The 21,461-nt window shown below is 49.5% G+C and overlaps 1 protein-coding gene across 1 annotated transcript in view; it reads left to right on the top strand.

Annotated features, from left to right (window-relative positions):
• The window catches only part of LOC119977336 (PC3-like endoprotease variant B), a 1,015,536-nt gene that overhangs the window by 384,628 nt on the left and 609,447 nt on the right, over positions 1-21,461 (top strand). Inside the window, exon 4 of the mRNA XM_038818121.1 lies at positions 20,338-20,455. Coding sequence (XP_038674049.1) covers positions 20,338-20,455 — 118 coding nt within the window. The remainder of the gene's footprint in view (positions 1-20,337; positions 20,456-21,461) is intronic.

Here is a 21,461-nt window from a genome sequence, read left to right as displayed (position 1 = left end):
AACCTCACCATAGATTCACAGCGGGCAGCCATTATTGAACAACTTTATTCACGCCTCCCAGCAGAGAGGACAGTATAACAAAATGCTCAGACCCTGCATTATGTATCACACTCCCTCCCCACTTGGAAAAGCAACTTGAACATTGTGGCAAACCACTGTTGCACCTCTATTAGAGGATGTATGGTAGGACCTGTACCACAGGTACGTTGGAAGTCCCTGCCTTCTGGCTCCGCCCAGTAGGCAGAGTATAAATGTGTGTGGCCTCCATGCTGCAGCCATTTCGCCAGCTGCTGTGGGAGGCCACACATCTTAGAGCAATAAAGTCTCAGTTGTATCCAACTCAAGTCTTTGTGCAATTGATCGTGCATCAATTTATTGCTCTACCATTTTCAAAAGATGTACCTCCGTATCAAACCGGATCACCTGCAGCTGGATCTGCATTCAAGCAACGCCTAAAAGGGCTTTCAACACTGAAATGAAAATCGCTTATTGTCACGAGTAGGCTTCAAATGAAGTTACTGTGAAAAGCCCCTAGTCGCCACATTCCGCTGCCTATTTGGGGAGGCTGTTACAGGAATCGAACCATGCTTGCTAGCCTGCTTGGTCTGCTTTCAAAGCCAGCGATTTAGCCCTGTGCTAAACAGCCCCTTAGCTGGCTTGTTTCGAGGCGTACATCAACTCGGTGCCCAGCCCTGTCTCGGAGGCTCAGAAGATACAGATTCTGTACTCAAGGTAGAGCTCCAACGTCTTTCCGCTATTCCAGGACGCACCAAACTACGCCGAAGCCATGACGCTTCTCAAAGAGAATTATGCTCAGAAGACGAACACACTCTTCGCCAAGCACGTACTCGCCACTCGCTCTCAACTCCCTGGTGAGTCCATAGAAGACTTCTGGCGGGCCCTAATCCCACTCGTCCGGGACTGTGACTGTCAGGCTGTTACGGCCACTGAACATTCAAACCTCCTCATGCAGGACGTGTTTGTTACGGGGATTGGGTCGGACCTCATACACCAAAGACTATTAGAAGGGGCCACGCTTGACCTAGCAGAGAGGGAGAAACTAGCGCTCACTATGACGGTCGCCTCACGCAATATTCAGGCCTACACCCCCAGCTGCGCGGCCCGCCCCTCCTACGCATCATGGACCCCACAGACTGCTGCCTCAGTGGGGGCCTTACCCAGCCAATACCCCTGCGCCATGCACCAGCCAGCGAACACGGGAGACCCCAATGTTACATTTGCGGCCAGCAGAAACACCCCCTCCAATGCTGCCCGGCCTGCGCTGCCCTTTGTAAGGCTTGCAGCAAGGAGGGGCATTTCGCTGCAGTGTGCCAGGCCCGTGCAGTTACCACTATCGCACCCACCCCCCTCGTTTATGGACAATGGCCGCTGCCATCTTCACCTCCCCAGACCATGCGCGGCCAGTGGGCGCCGCCATCTTCTCCGCCTCAGACCAAGCATGGCCAGTGGGTGCTGTCATCTTGTTCAACCCCTGCCACGTGCGGCCCATGGGCGCAGCCATTTTGTCCTCCTCAAGATTTTGGGCACGATTCTCCGCCCCCCCACGCCGGGTGGGAGAATAGCAGGAGGGCCTTCCAACATTTTTCACACCCTCCCGCTATTCTCCCCCCCCCCCACACGCCAGACCCACGCCACGAATCGCCGCTCACCGGTTTTTACGGTGAGCAGCGATTCCCCGAGGCCGATGGGCCTAGCGGCCGGGCCTTCACGCCCGTTTCAACACGGAAGCAAACACACCTGCTCGCTGCCATCATGAAACAGGTGTCAGATGCCCGTTTGGGGCATCTGGGGGCCCGATTGGCACGGCGGTACCACGGCCGTGCCAAGGGGGGCATCGGCCTGTGATCGGTGGGCACCGACCGTGGGCCGTGCGTCCGTAACGGACGCACTCTTTTCCCTCCGCCGCCCCGCAAGATCAAGCCGCCACATCTTGCGGGGCGGCTGAGGGAAAATACGCCAACTGCGCATGCGCGGGTTGGCGTTGTCCAACCTGCGCATGTGCGGCTGACGTCATCTGCCATGTCAGCCGGCGTGACGCTTAACGTGCGGCCTTGACGCACGCGGCCGCGCTCCTAGCCCCACCCGGGGGGGAGAATCGGCCTCGGAAGTGGGCGTGAAGGCTGCCGTGCGTCACGGCCTGTCCTACGGCAGCCTTTACGATTCTCCGCATTTGCCCTTTGTCTCCCTCACGGCACATGGGCATCAAAACATATATATGACCAAAATTACCACTGTATTTTTTCCCCTTAAAACTACATGTTCAACAAAAATATCATTTGACGAGAAGGAATAAAATAACAACTTTTTTCTACTTCCTTCCAACATTAGATTAACCTATCTGGCTTCTTTCTCTTTCTCTATGGATGTCTCCTTCCATTAGCTTGAAGCTAACCTTTCCATATTACTCACTGTCAATCCTGAACTTTGACTTTAACTACCAACTCCACTCAATGGTTGGGTCTATGACATTGGTTGATTAGACTTGATCAAAGATCGTGACTCACTTTGCTCTACTGGTGGATTCTGTGATATCAGCTATTGTCCTGTTTCTTTGTGACTATCGGTTATCTGGGGCTGTTTAGCACAGGGCTAAATCGCTGGCTTTGAAAGAAGACCAAGCAGGCCAGCAGCACGGTTCGATTCCCGTAACAGTCTCCCCGAATAGGCGCCGGAATGTGGCGACTAGGGGCTTTTCACAGTAACTTCATTTGAAGCCTACTCGTGATAATAAGCGATTTTCATTTCATTTTCATTCCTACTATTGTCACTTGGGACTACAGGATGTTTCTCATGATCTCCCTTTATCAGATTTCAGTGGTGTTAAGTGGCCGCGTTAGCCATGGTTCAAATCCCGTAATGGCTGTTGAATCTCGCAAGAGACCAAAAATAGGGTTTGCGCTGGCGAGATTTTGAAACGGGGTATTCCCGGGTCTCCACCGATAACGCCATCAGGTTGATGCCCATTAAGGGAACAAACCTGATTTGCACGACTTTGAATCCATTACAATATACTTTGCATGGTTAATGTTGCATCTTTAGCCCTCAGTGGATCTTCCCATCCACTATGAATGACGTCACGCTGGCGCGAATTACCACTCCGAGAGGGAGGAAGGAGGTGAGCACCATTGTCTCTACCCAGCACCAGAGAGTCCAAGGAGACAGAGCCCATTGGCCAGCTTTGGGATGGTGAGGGTGGGAGCTCCGGCGTGGTGGGGGGGTGGAGAGGTCCTGGGGGGTGGGGGATTGTGGTAATGGTTGTGTTTCTGGGATGAGGTTTACGGCTGGTGTGGGTGGCCTTACCGACTCTGACTGGGCGAGTGCATAGGCCGGAGTTACTCCTGCAATGGAGATAGGAGGACAACTGAGCTGTAAGTGCGCAGTAGCCACCGGATAATGTGTGGGACACGCTGCTTCCAGGTCCAGAGGAGGTGCTGATGTTATCCGGCTGCAACACCAACCTGACTCCCTCTCTCATCCCTCACTGGTAACCGAGCGATATCAGTATGGAGCCAGTGGAGAAAATACTTCTGCAAATATTTTCTCACAATCTGCACACTTCTCTTTGCAGCATAGCTTGATGCTAGGTGATATGGTGGTATTAGAGTGCTTTTGATGCTGTTCTTACTTAGAAATATTTCAAACTCCTCTGAGGTAAATTGTGGACCATTATCTGATACAAATACCACTGTCAACCCAAAAATTGAAGGCCAACTTTTCAAAACCTTAATAGTTTTGGTGCTTGTGGAATTGGACATAGACTCAACATTCAGCCCTTGCTATAACCATCAATAAAAATACTGTTCTCTCTCCCTTCCACTTGAAAGAAATCCACATGTACTTGTGCGAATAGTTTCCCTGGGCGGGATTCCCTCAGCCCGGGACTAGGCCGGAGAATCGCCGCGACGGCATGAATCGCACCACACTGCCCCGACGCCGGGACGCAGAGCGGAGAATCACTGCCATTGGTGCCAGCGTGGTCAGTGCGGCGCCGGCCAGGGGCCACTCCACATGGCCCCCCCTGGCGATTCTCCCCCCGGGATGGGCCGAGCGGCTGTAACAAAAAACCCGAGTCCCGGCAGCACCTTTCTAACCTTACCCGGCGGGACCTCGGCATGGAAGGGTCCGGGATGGCCTGTGGGAGGAGGAGGGGGGGGGGTCCGACCCTGGGAGAATCCTCCGTTGTGGCCTGGCCCACGATCGGGGCCCACCAAACGGCGGGCTGGCCTCTCTGTCTGGGGGCCTCCTTTCTTCTGCGTGGCTCCTCTGGCGCTACGCCATGTTGCGTCGGGGCCGGTGCAGAGAAGGGAGACACCGCGCATGTGCGCGTTGGCGCCAGCGCCACTGCGCATGCGCAGACACTGCGGTGCCCAGTTGATGCCAGGATCGGCAGCTGGAGTGACGTGGGTCACTCCAGTGCCGTGCTGGCCCCCTGTAGGGGCCAGAATTGCTGATCCTGAGGCCATGTTGACGCTGTCGGGAAACACGACGGTGTTTATGATGGCGTCAACACTTAGCCTTAGGATCAGAGAATCACGCCCCCTGTGTTTGACCATTGAATTAAAGGAACTGTGGTAGCATGCCCCTTTAAGGGTTGAGTTCCTGGAGTATCATGTGACCTGATGGGCCAACGGGCCAGAGCAGGCAAACTTTGGGGGTGGAGCGCAGGTTTCTCAGTCAGTTAGCAATTTAGAGTCTTGGAACATGTAACTTTTATCACACTCTCTGCATATAGTTTCTTGGTTGCCTGTCTATCAGGTTATTACATTGCCAATGAGGATCAACCGGACTGCCTTCCTGCTGTTCCAGAAATTGGGAGAGCAGACCTCCTTTGAAGCAAACTCGATCAACAGTCTGAGTGACAGAATGCCACTTTTTGGCAAACTAGAATCATTTGACCCTAGTAGGGAGCAAAGGGTAGTAAATGTCGAACGCTTCTGTTACCTTTTCAACGCCAATTAAATCGGAAGAGGAGGAAAAGCAGCAGGTAATCCTAATAATGGTGCTCCCACTTACAACCTGATTCGGAGTTTGACTTCTCCAGATGCCCCCAACTCCAAAACATTCAAGGGGTTGGCGGAGTCAAGTGGCATTACCAAGTAAAGCCCTCGATAATAATGCAGCATTACAAATTCAATTTGACGACGAGGGCCCCAGATAGATGATCGCAGCATTCATGGCGTGGCCTAAAACAAATGACTGAACAATCAATGACTGTTGAGAGACAGGCTGGTGTTAACGACATGAACAGACAAAAAAGATTGTTAGCGGTGGCAGAGATTATCTTAAAAAAAGGCATTAGAGGTCCCTCAGGCTATAAAAAGTGCCAAGAGATGGGCGATTGAGTTACAGAGTGTGAAAGAAGATGAGGTCCACCAAGTTTGGTGGGAAGCCACTGGCAGTTGTGGCACCGGAGATGAGCATAGTCTCGGAACAAAAGACAGTGCAGTGATATAAGTAATTTGGTCTGCAGATCAGGAGCTAGGAAGAATGTTACCGGTGTGGCGAGATCATCTCCAGAAGAGATGTAAATTAAGGGAAACTATGCCTTATACCTGCAATAAGAGAGGTGCATTCAAAAGAAATGCAAGATAAGGCAGAGACCACAAGGAGCCAACAAAAAAAAACTCAGACTCCAGTACAGAGTGTTCAGAATAACTCTGAGAACAAATTTGAAGTATACAGTTTAAACAACATCAAAGTGGGCAAAATGCCCCAAATTATGATTGTGTTGATCGTAAATGGTTAGCCACTTAGAATGGAGGTGAACAAGGGGGCCTCCGCCACACTTGTAGATGAGCAAATGTATTGTTATCTGCAAGCTGGTGTCCAGCCCCTGAAGTTAACATGGCCACTACTACCCAGGACAAGAGCAGCTGAAACATGGGAACACCACCATCTGCAGGTTCTCCACCAAGTCACGCACCATCCTGACTGGGAAATATATCACTGTTCCTTCACTGTTGCTCAGTCAAAATCCTGGAACTCCCTCCCTAACAGCGTTATGGGTGTGCCTACACCAGATGGACTGCAGCAGTTCAAGAAGACAGCTCACCACCACGTTCTCAAGGGCAGCTAGGGATGAGAAAAACAAATATTGGTCTAGCCAGTGACATCCACATCCCACAGAATGAATATTTAAAAAACGTCCGTCAATGAGATCCCTTGAAAAGGTGAAGCTCACATGACAGCAAGTCTGTTCCTGACTCATGGGTCTCATCACATCGAGATCCCAGCAAAGCCATTCATCCTGTGCCATTTGCCATCGGCTGCAGCCAGTAACAGGGATAAATGGCGGAAGGGAGGTGAATACCTCCAGGAGGCACGGCTGGTGGAGGGCAGGTAACCTACAACTCCTAACCTCCATCCTCCCAGGTGAATAAGCATAGCTGACAAGGGCTCATGTGGTTAGCCTTTCTATGTTGCCACGACAATGGTGTCTCTGTAGAGTATCGAAGATAGTGGAGGAAAGCTGATAGTGTCAGGTGAATAGTGCCAGAGGGAGGCTTCGTGAACAGTGCCCTTAATACCAGAGTTAAAGAGCAATGTACCCATATGCATTCATGTATGAATGTGAGGAACATCCATCTCTGGTTCTCCAAGATGCCCTTCATTTAGAAGGTGTGGAGTGGGAGTGCCATATCTCGATGAAGGTCCTGTACAGGGCTTAGCATAGTCACGGTGGCTTTCAGATAGTGAGAAACCTGTAAAGGACAGGCTTACTTAATGTATCTGAGGTATTGACGATGCAGGCTACAGGCAGCCCTGACTTGATAATGGCTCTCATCCAGATGAGAAGGAAGGCACATTGCAGGATGGCAAAGGGTCAAGAGATGCAAGGGCCTTAGCAGCAAGAGGCAGTAGAGCCTCAAGAACGTCACGATGATGGTGAACAGAGTACACTGCAATGGCAGACATTGGCCACACCATGGGGGTATCACAATGAAAGCCAAATGTGTCTTTATATGTCCCACAATGTGACTTCTCACATCTGCCAGTTTCTCCACTATGAGCTGTGGTCACAAAGACTTTGGAGGAGTAACACAGAGCTCCTGGCCTGCAGTGAGTGAATAGCTTTCCGGATGGCATTTAAATATGGTGCCAAGACTTTGAACCCCTTGAGATAATGGCATGTACCAAGACTTCTTACCCACTCCCCATGAGATTCACTGCACTGCTCACAGATTCATAATTTAAAAAAAAAATAATAATTTTCATTCAAGTTTTTTTAATAACAATAACAAATTTTCTCCCCGCAATTTAAGACAAACAAGGTGTGTTTCCACGCCAAAACAGAACAAGAAAAGAACTCTCCCCCCAAAATAAATAATAACAAATAGCAATACAAGAAAGAAGAAAATAACATAAACCCACCGCCGCAAAAACGCCCCCGCCCCAACGATCCCAAACCCCCCCCCCCCCCCGTATCTCCCCCCCCCCCCCCCCCCCCCCCCCCCCCCCCCGGGTTGCTGCAGAGACTGACCACTCTCTACCCCTTCGGCAGGAAATCGAGAAAGGGCTGCCACCGCCGAAAGAACCCCTGTACCGACCCCCTCGGGGCAAATTTCATCCTCTCCAACTTGATGAACCCTGCCATGTTGTTGACCCAGGTCTCCGAACTCGGGGGCCGCGTATCCCTCCACTGATTCAGCAGGGGGATGGGAACCAAAATTGTAGTCCCAGTGTACAGGATGTTGAGAGTAGTGAGGTCAGGGATAGGGTTAAAAGTTCGAAAGAGGGCACCGGCAAGCAGGACGCTGGTTTGAAGTGTGTCTACTTCAACGCCAGGAGCATCCGGAATAAGGTGGGTGAGCTTGCAGCATGGGTTGGTACCTGGGATCTCGATGTTGTGGCGATTCCGGAGACATGGGTAGAGCAGGGACAGGAATGGTTGTTGCAGGTTTCATGATTTAGATGTTTCTGTAAGAACAGAGAAGGTGGTAAAAGAGGGGGGGGTGTGGCATTATTAATCAAGGAAAGTATTACGGCGGTAGAAAGGACGCTTGAGGACTCGTCTACTGAGGTAGTATGGGCCGAGGTTAGGAACAGTAGAGGAGAGGTCACCCTGTTGGGAGTTGTCTATAGACCTCCGAATAGTTCCAGAGATGTAGAGGAAAGGATTGCAAAGATGATTCTCGACAGGAGCGAGAGTAACAGGGTAGTTGTTATGGGGGACTTTAACTTTCCAAATATTGACTGGAAATACTATAGTTCGAGTACTATAGATGGGTCAGTTTTTGTGCAGTGTGTGCAGGAGGGTTTTCTGACACAGTATGTAGACAGGCCAACAAGGGGCGAGGCCACATTGGATTTGGTACTGGGTAATGAACCCGGCCAGGTGTTAGATTTAGATGTAGGTGAGCACTTTGCTGATAGTGATCACAACTCGGTTATGTTTACTTTAGCAATGGGCAGGGATAGGTATATACCGCAAGGCAAGAATTATAGCTGGGGGAAAGGCAATTATGATGCTATTCGGCAAGATTTAGGATGTATAGGATGGGGAAGGAAACTGCAGGGGATGGGTACAATCGAAATGTGGAGCTTTTTCAAGGAACAGCTACTGCGTGTCCTTGATAAGTATGTACCTGTCAGGCAGGGAGGAAGTTGTCGAGCAAGGGAACCGTGGTTTACTAAGGAAGTTGAAGCACTTGTCAAGAGGAAGAAGAAGGCTTATGTTAGGATGAGACATGAAGGCTCAGTTAGGGCACTTGAGAGGTACAAGTTAGCCAGGAAGGACCTAAAGGGAGAGTTAAGAGCGAGGAGAGGACACAAAAAGTCGTTGGCGGATAGGATCAAGGAAAACCCTAAGGCTTTCTATAGGTATATCAGGAACAAAAGAATGACTAGAGTAAGATTAGGGCCAATCAAGGATAGTAGTGGAAAGTTGTGTGTGGAATCAGAGGAGATAGGGGAAGCATTAAATGGATATTTTTCGTCAGTGTTTACACTGGAGAAAGACAATGTTGTCGAGGAGAACACTCAGGTTCAGTCGACCAGGCTAGATGGAATTGAGGTTCAAAAGGAGGAGGTGTTAGCAATTTTGGAAAATGTCAAAATAGATAAGTCCCCTGGGCCAGATGGGATTTATCCTAGGATTCTCTGGGAAGCCAGGGAGGAGATTGCAGAGCCTTTGTCCTTGATCTTTATGTCGTCTTTGTCGACAGGAATAGTGCCGGAAGACTGGAGGATAGCAAATGTTGTCCCCTTGTTCAAGAAGGGGAGTAGAGACAACCCTGGTAATTATAGACCTGTGAGCCTTACTTCGGTTGTGGGTAAAATGTTGGAAAAGGTTATAAGAGATAGGGTTTATAATCATCTTTAAAAGAACAAGTTGATTAGCGATACTCAACACGGTTTTGTGAAGGGTAGGTCATGCCTCACAAACCTTATTGAGTTTTTTGAGAAGGTGACCAAACAGGTGGATCAGGGTAAAGCTGTTGATGTGGTGTATATGGATTTCAGTAAGGCGTTTGATAAGGTTCCCCACAGTAGGCTATTGCAGAAAATAAGGAAGTATGGAATTGAAGGTGATTTAGTGGTTTGGATCAGTAATTGGCTAGCTGAAAGAAGACAGAGGGTGGTGGTTGATGGCAAATGTTCATCCTGGAGTTCAGTTACTAGTAGTGTACCGCAAGGAACTGTTTTGGGGCCACTGCTGTTTGTCATTTTTATAAATGACCTGGAAGAGGGTGTAGGAGGATGGGTTAGTAAATTTGCAGATGACACGAAGGTCGGTGGAGTTGTGGATAGTGCTGAAGGATGTTATAGGTTACAGAGGGACATAGATAAGCTGCAGAGCTGGGCTGAGAGGTGGCAGATGGAGTTTAATGCGGAAAAGTGTGAGGTGGTTCACTTTGGAAGGAGTAACAGGAATGCAGAGTACTGGGCTAATGGCAAGATTCTTGGTAGTGTAGATGAACAGAGAGATCTCGGCATCCAGGTACATAAATCCCTGAAAGTTGCCACCCAGGTTAATAGGGCTGTTAAGAAGGCATATGGTGTGCTAGCCTTTATAAGCAGGGGGATTGAGTTTTGGAACCACAAGGTCATGCTGCAGCTGTACATAACTCTGGTGCGGCCGCACCTGGAGTACTGCGTGCAGTTCTGGTCACCACATTATAGGAAGGATGTGGAAGCTTTGGAAAGGGTTCAGAGGAGATTTACTAGGATGTTGCCTGGTATGGAGGGAAGGTCGTACGAGGAAAGGCTCAGGGAATTGAGGTTGTTTTCGTTAGAGAGGAGAAGGCTGAGAGGTGACTTAATAGAGACATATAAGATAGTCAGAGGGTTAGATAGGGTGGACAGTGAGAGTCTTTTTCCTCGGATGGTGATGACCAACATGAGGGGACATAGCTTTAAATTGAGGGGTGATAGATATAGGACAGATGTCAGAGGCAGTTTCTTTACTCAGAGAGTAGTAGGGGTGTGGAACGCCCTGCCTGCAACAGTAGTAGACTCGCCAACTTTAAGGGCATTTAAGTGGTCACTGGATAGACATATGGATGAAAATGGAATAGTGTAGGTCAGATAGGCTTCAGATGGTTTCACATGTCGGCGCAACATCGAGGGCCGAAGGGCCCGTACTGCGCTGTAGTGTTCTATGTTCTATGTTCTATGTAACAGAATCCTGCGCCAGGCTACTAGAGGCGCAAAGGCCAGAATGCCGGCCTCTCTCGCCTCCTGCACTCCCGGCTCCGAAGCTACCCCAAAGATTGCAAGCCCCCAGCCCAGCCTGACCCTAGACCCAACCACTTCCGACAAAATCCTTGCCACCCCCTTCCAAAACCCCTCCCAAACATATGCCCAAAACATATGGGTGTGGTTTGCCGGGCCACCCGAACACCTCCCACACCTGTCTTCCCCTCTGAAAAACCGGCTCATCCTTGCCCCCGTCATGTGAGCCCTATGCAGCACCTTCAGCTGAATTAGGCTGAGCCGTGCACAAGAGGAGGAAGAATTCACCCTCTCCAGGGCGTCCGACCACGTCCCATCCTCAATCTCTTCCGCTAGCTCTTCCTCCCATTTCGCTTTGAGCTCATCTACTGAGGTCTCCTCCTCCTCCTGCATCAGTTGGTAGATAGCCGAGATCTTCCCTTCCCCGACCCACGTCCCCGAAAGAACCCTGTCCTGCACCCCCTTGGCGGCAGCCGCGGAAACTCCTCCACCTGCCTCTTAACAAAGTCCCTGACCTGCATATACCTAAAAGCATTCCCAGGGGGGAGGTTCCACTTCCCCACCAGCTCCTCCAGAGTCGCGAACTTCCCATCCAAGAAGAGGTCCCCAAACTGTCTGATGCCTGCCCTGTGCCAACTCCCAAATCCCCCACCCGTTCTCCCTGGCGCAAAACGGTGATTGTCCCGTATCGGGGCCCAAACTGAGGCCTTCACTTCCCCCCTATGCCGCCTCCACTGTCCCCAGATTTTGAGGGACGAAACCACCACCGGACTCGTGGAGTACTTAGCCGGGGGGAGTGGAAGTGGGGCCGTCACCAAGGCCTCCAGACTTGTACCCGCACAGGATGCCACCTCCAGCCTCTTCCATGCATCACCCTCCCCTTCCGTCACCCACCTGCGAATCATCGCCACGTTCGCCGCCCAACAATATCCACACAGGTTGGGCAGTGCCAGGCCCCCTAACTCCCTTCTTCGCTCCAAAAATACCCTCCTTACTCTCGGGGCCTTCCGCGCCCACACAAACCCCAGAATCGACTTATTCACCCTTCTTAAAAAAAGCGTTTGGGATCAACATGGGGAGGCACTGGAAAAGAAACAAAAACCTCGGGAGCACCATTATTTTAACCGACTGGACCCTGCCCACCAACGAGAGTGGAAGCGCATCCCACCTCCTGAACTCCTCCTCCATCTGCCGCACCAGCCTCAAAAAGTTAAGCCTATGCATAGCCCCCCAGGTCCTAGCCACGTGGACCCCAAGATACCTAAAGCTCCCCGCAGCCCTCCTCAACGGGAGTTCCCCTATCTCCCTCTCCTGACCCCCCGGGTGCAGGACAAACAGCTCGCTTTTCCCCACATTTAGCTTATATCCCGAAAAGTCCCCAAACTCCTCAAGTATCCTCAGCACCTCTGGCATCCCCTCAGCCGGGTCCGCGACATACAGCAGCAGGTCATCTGCATACAGCGACAACCGGTGCTCCCCCCCCCCCCCCCCCCCCCCCAGCACAATCCCCCTCCAACCCTTCGAGTCCCTCAGCGCCATGGCCAGGGGCTCAATTGCCAACGCGAACAGCAGGGGAGACAAGGGGCACCCCGCCTCGTCCCTCTGGAAAGCCGAAAGTCCTCTGACCTCCTCCCATTCGTCACCACACTCGCCACCGGGGAGCTGTACGGCAACCTCACCCAGCTAATGAACCCCTCACCAAATCCAAACCTCTGCAACACCTCCCACAGGTAACTCCACTCCACCCTATCAAAAGCTTTCTCGGCATCCATGGACACCACTATTTCTGACTCCCCAACCACCGGTGCCATCATCATAACATTCAGGAGCCTCCGCACGTTGGCATTCAATTGTCTCCCCTTTACAAACCCCGTTTGGTCCTCATGAATCACCGTCGGGACCACATCCTCCACCCTCCTGGACAGCACCTTTGCCAACAACTTAACATCTACGTTAAGGAGCGAGATCGGTCTATAAGACCCATACTGAAGGGGGTACTTGTCCCGCTTCAGGAGCAAAGAGATAATTGCCCTGGACATCGTCGGGGGCAAAGCCCCCCCTTCCCTGGCCTCATTCAGGGTCCTCACCAGCAGCGGGCCCAGCCAATCCGGAAGTTTCTTATAAAATTCCACCGGGAACCCGTCAGGCCCCGGAGCTTTCCCTGTCTGCATGCTTCCCAGCGCCTCCCCCAACTCCTCCAGCTCAATTGGGGCCCCCAAACCCTCCACCCGCTCGTCCCTACTCTTGGGAACTCCAGCTTATCCAAAAAGCGGTCCATCCCGCCTGCTTCCCCGGGGGGTACCGCCCGATATAGCCCCTCATAGAAGGATCTGAACACCCCATTGATGTCCTTCCCACCCCGCACTAAGTTCCCACCCGCATCCGTGGCTCCCCCAATTTCTCTAGCTGCCTCCCGCTTCTGGAGCTGGTGAGCCAACATCCGGCTTGCCTTCTCCCCGTATTCATACACTGCCCCTGTGCCCTCCTCCACTGCGCCTCCGCCTTCCGGGTGGTTAAGATGTCAAACTCCGCTTGGAGACGGCGCCGCTCCCTCAGAAGCCCCTCCTCCGGGGTGTCTGCATATCTCCTATCCACCCTGACCATCTCCTCCACCAGCCTCTCCCTCTCGACCCTCTCCTCCCTCTCCCAGTGCGCCTGAATAGAGATCAGCTCCCCTCTAACTACTGCCTTTAGCACTTCCCAAACCATCCCAATCTGCACTTCCCCGTTGTCATTGGTTTCCAGATACCCCTCGGTACCCCTACGGATCTGACCGCACACTTCCTCCTCTGCCAAAAGCCCACATCCAACCTCCACAGCGGGCGTTGATCCTTATCCTCCCCCAGCTCCAGGTCCACCAAATGTGGAGCATGATCAGAAATGGCTATCGCCGAACACTCCGCCCCCACCACACTCGGGATCAGCGCCCTGCTAAGCACGAAAAAGTCAATCCGGGAGTACGCCTTTTGAACATGGAAGAAAAAGGAGAACTCCCTACCCCCCGGCTTCAAAAACCTCCAAGGGTCCACCCCTCCCATCTGATCCATGAACCCCCTCAGCACCGAGGCCGCTGCCGGCCTTCTGCCCGTCCTAGACTTCGAGCGATCCAGAGCCGGATCCAGCACCGTGTTAAAGTCCCCACCCAGAATCAATCCCCCTGTCTCCAGGTCCGGGATCAGGCCCAGCATTCGCCGCATGAAGCCCGCATCATCCCAGTTGGGGGCATAAACATTAACCAAGACCACCCGCTCCCCCTGAAGTCTCCCACTCACCATCACATATCGACCTGCCCCATCCGCCACCACTTTGGACGCGACGAACGACAGGCTCTTACCCACCAAAATTGCCACCCTACGGTTCTTTGCATCAAGCCCCGAGTGAAACACCTGTCCCACCCAACTCTTTCTTAGCCTCACCTGATCCGTAACCCTGAGGTGCATCTCGTGGAGCATAGCCACATCCGCTCCCAGCCCCCTCAAGTGAGCCAAGACCCGGGATCGCTTCACCGGACCATTCAGCCCCCTCACGTTCCATGTAACCAACTGAACTCGAGGGGCCGTCCCCTTCCCTCTTCGTCGATCAGCCATAGCCCTTCCTCAACCCACCACGTGCCCGGGGAACCCCCAAGCCCGCTCCCCACGGTGGCCAACCCCCCCCTTCACCACCATTCCCACAGAGTCCCTGCAGCAACAACCCAGCACACCCCCCTCTCCTCCAACCCCCCAACCCCCCCCCCCCCCAAAGCTAGGGCCCCCCGAGCTGCATTACCCCCAACATTATACTTCCGTGAGCCAGCTGACTTCTGCTGACCCCGGCTACTCCCACCATATCCACGACCCCCCCCCCCCCACCCGGATGAAACCCAGCCGCCAATCCCTCCCTCCCAGTGCTGGCCCCGCCCCAATTCCTCCGGCGCGGGAAGAAAGCCCGTGCTTCCAACCCGAGCCCCGCTCCTTGACCCAACAAGCGGGAAAAAGACGGACACATGACCCATCGGGACCCCAAACTGCCCCCCAACCCACCAGTGGAAAAAACAAGGAAAAAAACCACCACAATGAATAACCAACAGCCCCAAAGAAACACCGAAAGAACCCAAATAACCATAACTCAAATAGAAAAAACGGCGAAAACAAACAGGAAACAACCATCAGCAAATACAGCCACAATGGGCAAAAGGATACCCAAGAGGACAAAGCCTCCAAGCAAAGTACATTTTCCCCCAGCCACCCAGTCCTCAGTCCGAATCCAAGTTCTCAGCCTGGACAAAAGCCCAGGCCTCCTCCGGAGAGTCAAAGTAGAGCTGGCGGTCCTTGTACGTGACCCAGAGGCGAGCCGGCTGTAGAAGGCCAAGCTTCACCCCCTTCCTGTGGAGCACTCCCTTCGCTCGATTGAAGCCGGCCCTTCTCCTCGCCACCTCCGCGCTCCAGTCCTGAAAAATCCGAACGTCCGTATTCTCCCACCTGCTGCTCCTCTCCTTCTTCGCCCACCTCAACACGCACTGCCGGTCAACCAAGCGGTGAAAACGGACCAGCACCACCCTGGGCGGTTCATTCGGCCTGGGCTTCCACTGCAGCACTCGATGGGCGCCTTCCAGCTCCAGGGGACCACAAAACGACCCTGCACCCATCAGCGAGTTTAACATTAGGACCACATAGGCTGCCAAATCCGAACCTTCCAGCCCCTCCGAGAGGCCCAAAATCCGTAGATTCTTCCAGCGGGAGCGGTTCTCCATCTCCTCCATCCTCGCCTGCCATTGTTTGTGCAGTGCCTTGTGCGACTCCACTTTCACTGCCAGGCCCAAAAGCTCATCCTCATTCTCCGAGGCCTTGTGCCGCAGCTCCCGAATCTCCCCGGCCTGAGCCGTCTGCGTCGCCACCAGTTTGTCCAGTGAGGCCTTAAACGGCTCCAGAATCTCGGCTTTGAGCTCCATGAAGGAGCGCTGAAGCAGCTCCTGCTGCTCCCGCGCCCACAGCTGCCACGCTGCTTCCCCGCCCGCCACCATCTTGCCTTTTCTGCCTCTCGCCGTTCTCTGAGGTAAAACCGATTTTTAGACCGCTCTGCTGCGAGTCCAGTCCATCCACTGGCTGCAGGGCACACTGGCTGTGTTTCCCCCCGGGGGGGGGAAATCGAAACAGCGCCGTTGTGGGCTCTTAAAAGAGCCCGAAAATCCAAAAAAAGCGGGAGCTGCCAAGCGTGCGGCTTAGCTCCACATTGCCGCCACCGGAAGTCCCACAGATTCATAATTAATACGCTAAATCGCGAGAGGTCATATGTGTCCACCGGTTTTACCTACCAGCAAGAATCACTCTGGCTTAGACGCCATAGGGTGGTATAAACTCTGAATAAATGCAAATTAGGCAAAGAAAGTATCAAAGCTTTAAATTGTTTGATGGGAAGTAAATCTTTTGTTTTAGGTACTAGCACGGGAATTTCTTTCCACTGATTCCAACCAGTGTTGTACAAATGATACTAGACTGCTGAAGATATCTGTGATTATGAAACACAGTTGAAAGTCAAATTGAGAGTGGACATTAAATCATCTCATTTATCAATTCAACCACATTAAGGAAAACAACAACACTTTGTATTAATGCATTAGCTTTCATGTCGTAAAATGTCTTGAGGCACTTCACAGGAGCATTATCAAGCAAAATTTGACTTTAAGCCACATTAGGGTTGTTAGTTTATGGAATGTTCTGAGAAATGGGGCAATAAACCATGTGTGAGTGTGAGGGGTGGTTTGCTTTTCTGCTGTCTCTGGCACTTTCTAATTTTACCAGTGGTGAGGAAGTCCTTCACCACATCGGGAGAGAGTCGGGCCTCCACACATACTCAGAGTGGAGCCTTCCTGACCAGGCGCCCTGCGAAACATGGAAGCCACTCTCTGGTGGCCGGGGCTGCCCCCTCAGAACTATCTCCCTCCCACCCACTCTGCTCACAAAGTACCGCCTCTTCCACCCTCACTGGTGCCTGACTGACTGGCGCCAGTGTTCCTGTCCAAACCTACCTGGCTTCTGGAGCCTCCTCCGTTGTTTTTGTTTCTGCCTGGTAGCAGTCCCAATTGTTGCCACTGCTCCTGGTGACACTGTTGGGACTGAAGAACTCCGTTATGTGCTGCTTTTTCATTTTTTGGGCAGATAATGACACAGAGAAAATGGATTTATCACAATTACACTGCATGCATCATTGTAGTATCATATACACCTAGGTATGGGTGAATGATCTAATGCTACTGCACACATCAAGTTCATAACTTCCACCAATTTTGCTTACAAACCATAAATGAGGCTGGAACTGGGACTACATTGAACGCATAACTAAGTGCCCTCACTTGGTTGACCAGTCTTCCATTTTAAAGTTTACAGTTGTGCACCATCCAGGAAGACACACCATTCAAAAAGTTCAATTTCTTCATGACTGGACATCCCGACAGAGAAAAATGTTAGTATTTCATTAATACAAGTGCATAATTAATATATATACAATATTTTTTCAAGACTTCTGGAAAAATATAATGTAATGAAATTATGAAATGCATTCCCTCCCAATAGCAGTTAAAGACGAGCACAATGGACTGTAGTGATCACCTTTGCTCAGGAAGCATAATTTCACTTTTTTAAAAAATTCATATGCATGCAGCATTAAATTCACAATTTTAAAGTAAGACATTGAACAAACTTACTGGTTTACTTTTAAATATACAGATGCCACTGAACATTTTGTGCTCAACATGGCAGGGATGCGAGTACTGAAGTATGAAGTAACTCCCTTTGTCTCCCACCATCATCATTAAAATACTCCCAGATCAGGTATAGCATAGGTTCAGTGGACAAGTTTGTTTTTACCTCTTCTTCAATTGAAAGGGGCAGGATGTTGCTCCGTCTATTCTGCTCCAATAATATACTTCAACTTAAAAAATGCTTCCAACAGAAGCTACTGTGAAGAAGAGTTCAAATTTAGTGCAGTTCTGTGCTGTAGCTTGAGCCCCCTGAAACTAGGTTGAGGATATCTCAACTTGTTTCGCCCAAGAGCCGAGCACACACTGCAGAGAGAGATGTTCAACCAGTTGGGTGAACTGAATTTAAATCAAGGCCCCAGAGGTTAAAAAATAATACCTCGCCCATTGTGGCACATTTCAATATTGAAGTGCTGCTTTGTGATATTGTTGGATCTGTCATCTTTGCTGGGTTTGCGAGACTTAGTAATGGAATGTTCTGTTTCTGCATCAAAGACTTGAAAATTCATCAAATGTACGAACACTGGAACTGTGGCTGGTACCTCATCTACTGTTCATCTGTGAGGCTTTCAAACCATTTTTAAATATTGTGGATACCCATGATAGTGAACTGCAGCTTCTGCCTGTCCTTCCACATACTTCCAGAACAGAGCCCTGCTCTTGGTTCTATGCTGAAGGTCATTTTAACTCCCTTTAACTGTGAGCAGCTTCCAGCTGCACAGCTGAAGGCTATGACTAATGAGAAATCGGCGTTGTTAGTTGTGAGAACACTTCACAGCTCCAGGTTGTGTTTGCTGCTTGCTCCTGCTGGTGGCTGCAGATGCCTGGAGGCTGAAGTTGCTGTTTCCTTCATTTCATGTAAGCTAGAGAGAAGGACAATTTTTTCTAAGATACCTGGGTCCTGGAACACTGGGTTTAGGGGGAGTCCAGAAGGTTCTCAAGAAATACAGTTTGAAGCAAGATGATGCTGTAGGACATGGTGCATGACATTGTTCCAAATGGATCACCTGCTAACGTCACTGAAGAAATGCTTTTGCAGTTTGCTGATGCTTTTGTTGCTGGTGTGGTGAGTGCTGTGTATAACTGGCATGTCACCATGGGTCAAACATGCTGGAAGTCAAGGATGTCCAACTGCACCTTGAGCGGCAGTGAAATATGTGAAGCCAACGTTTGGTTTTGGTGAGATTGGGCTGTGCGGGAGTACTTGCACAGCTGCGGCTCCTGGGTGGATATGCACTCCGCACTGATATGCGGAACAAGTCACACATTGATGGACAGATCATTTCTATGACAAAGTTAATAATAATAATCTTTATTAGTGTCACAAGTAGGCTTACATTAACACTGCAATGAAGTTACTTTTAAAATTCCCTAGTCGCCACACTCCGGGCCTGATTGGTTACAACGAGGGACAATTCATGTAACCAGCATGTTTTTGGGACTTGAGGGGGAAAACGCCCAGAGGAAACACACGCAGACACGGGGAGAACGTGCAGACTCTACACAGACAGTGACCATGCCATTGGGAAACCCCCGGGCTGCTGGCAAAGCAGAGACTCCCGACGGCGAGGAATCCAGCCCCCCATTAATTGTAATATTGCTTAATCCCTCAGTTAGCTTAGAATATCAAAAGGATCGATACCATGTGGCAACAAGTTAAATGTTTTGTCAGGTAACACATTTATTCCACTGCTTTAATGTATAGAAGCTATTTTAGGTGAAAATAATCTGCCTCTGTCATTATTTTAACTCAATGTGGGGATCCAGAAATCATTAACAACTCGGCCCAAAATGTCAACTATGCATTTGATCCCAACATTGTTTCTAATGTAAATTTTAACAACACTGCTGATGTCTGCAGAGTGAGCAATTTGGTACCACAGTGCAGGTTAAGTATCCTTCATCTGTAAATCTGAAAACCCAACACATCCAAAAAACACTTTTTTTGAAAATCGTCATCCTTTAGCGCAGGAAGTCTATTACCCGAGCCGATACAAAACTCGCCTCCCGCGCCTGACCTTTACCATGAGTAATCTAGTTGTTTGTCTGCTCCGTTTGCCTTTCAAAACCTCTCCTACAAGCAGAATCGCAGATGGCACTGCAGATGGAAACTTATTACAGGCACCCTATATTTGTTATTCAGTGGTACATCTCATTTTCCCAGCCATTTTATTTACTTTGGTCATTGTAACATAAGTAGGACTAGGCCTACATGCGATATCTAAAACCAAAATGATCTGAAATTCGAATGCAATCAGCCCCATGGGTTTTAGATAAGGGATACCCGACCTGGACTACAAAATATAATGGCGGGGGAATGGAAGGAAGGAAAACGTGAATTTTGCAAATATGATTGGCTAAGGCTAAAGAAAGTCACAAAAAGCTTAGAGATTTACCTTGTTATATGTAACAAAAGTTCTATTCATATAAAAGAACAGTAAATATTTTAACGTCAGCTCAGTGAGTGTTGAGGAATACATTTCTCTTTCTGTGGCAATAATATTGGTGGCTGTTTCGGAAGCTGTTGTTTCAAACAAATTCCTTGTGATAACACTAGAGGGCTCTGTGACAATGGCTGAAGATTGGCTATTCTCAAAAGGTAACAAAAGGTACCTCAGTTCACAAAACAGAACACTCTGGTGGACAGGTGTATGATAATTTACGATAGATATTATGTACTGTGGTAAAAATGTACAGCTTGCAAATGTAATGTAGATTTTTATTTTATTTTAAATTTGAAATATGACTTGTGTTTATGAAAGGATGGGATGGGAGATATTAGGCGTGTCCTTGTTTAATAGCAAATTAGTCCCAAATAAATGATATAAATCAGGTTGTAAATGAAATAGTAAAGTTGATAGTTTTTAAACTGTATCCTAATTTTAGACATTCGTTCTTCCATTTAGGTCAAGTGGGCAGAACAGCAAGAAACTCATGAAGTGGAAAAACGAAACAAAGTTGTATTACCTGATCTTCCATTCCTGTCCAAAGATGGGAGCTTCAGCTCATTCTTTGAAACACTAGGTAAGTGATAAATAACACAAACTCTGAGTGTAAAACTGCATGATATAATTCACCATTATAAGAGCCATAAGGGATCTGACAGCTACATTTTTTAAACCCAGCCATTGTTACAGTTTTCCAAAGATATGCTCTTGTGATGACATTGTTTTGAATTCAGTTTTGTGCTTTATTTGATGTAGCCATAATTTTTTCCAGGGCAGTTAATGTCTGTACATTTGTACTGTGAGATCCTTATCTTAAATGTAGCTTCAATAAGCATCAAGTAATTCTTGGGCTTGGCCCAAACCCTTTTCCTTCTTTCTTCCCCAGGGACCTGAATCAATATTTTTAATCCGTGTACTTTCACCAGAATTTCAGAACCCGAGTATATGTTTAGAATCTTTATATATAACACATTAAAAACTGGGATAATTTGTTGTGGTTATAACATGTTGGCTTATGCTCCTTTGTTCTAGTTTTTCTAACTTAATATAAATTGTGTCTCCCAGTGGGCCGATATTGGAGTTTTGAAGAAAGAGAAGTGATTTTATTGAAACATTAAAGATTCTGAGGGGGCTTGACAGGGTAGATGCTGGGAGGATGTTTCCTCTCCTGGGAGGTCTAGAACTAGGGGGCACGGTTTAAAAGTAAGGGGTCTCCCATTTAAGGCGAAGATAAGGGGGAGTTTCTTCTCTCAAAGGGCCATTAGTCTTTGGAATTCTCTTCCCCAGAGAGGAGTGGAGACTCTGCCATTGAATATATTCAAAGCTGTTAGACAGATTTTTGATTGTTAAGAGAGTTAAGGCTTATGGGAAACAGACAGGAAAGTGGAGTTAAGGCTACAACCAGAGCAACCATGATCTTATCGAATGGCGGAGCAGACCTGAAGGGCTGAATGACCTACTTTTGATCAATACATCTTATCGATAAACTATTGCCTTGTTCAGTTAAACTACTGAATTTACTCTTTGGCACTAATGCACACTTTATTTAGATTCCCCTTGAATTTTGTTTCAAACCTATTTTC

Source organism: Scyliorhinus canicula, chromosome 14 (assembly GCF_902713615.1).
Source record: "Scyliorhinus canicula chromosome 14, sScyCan1.1, whole genome shotgun sequence".
In the NCBI taxonomy this organism is placed as follows: domain Eukaryota; kingdom Metazoa; phylum Chordata; class Chondrichthyes; order Carcharhiniformes; family Scyliorhinidae; genus Scyliorhinus; species Scyliorhinus canicula.
This window is presented reverse-complemented; position numbering and strand designations above follow the sequence as displayed.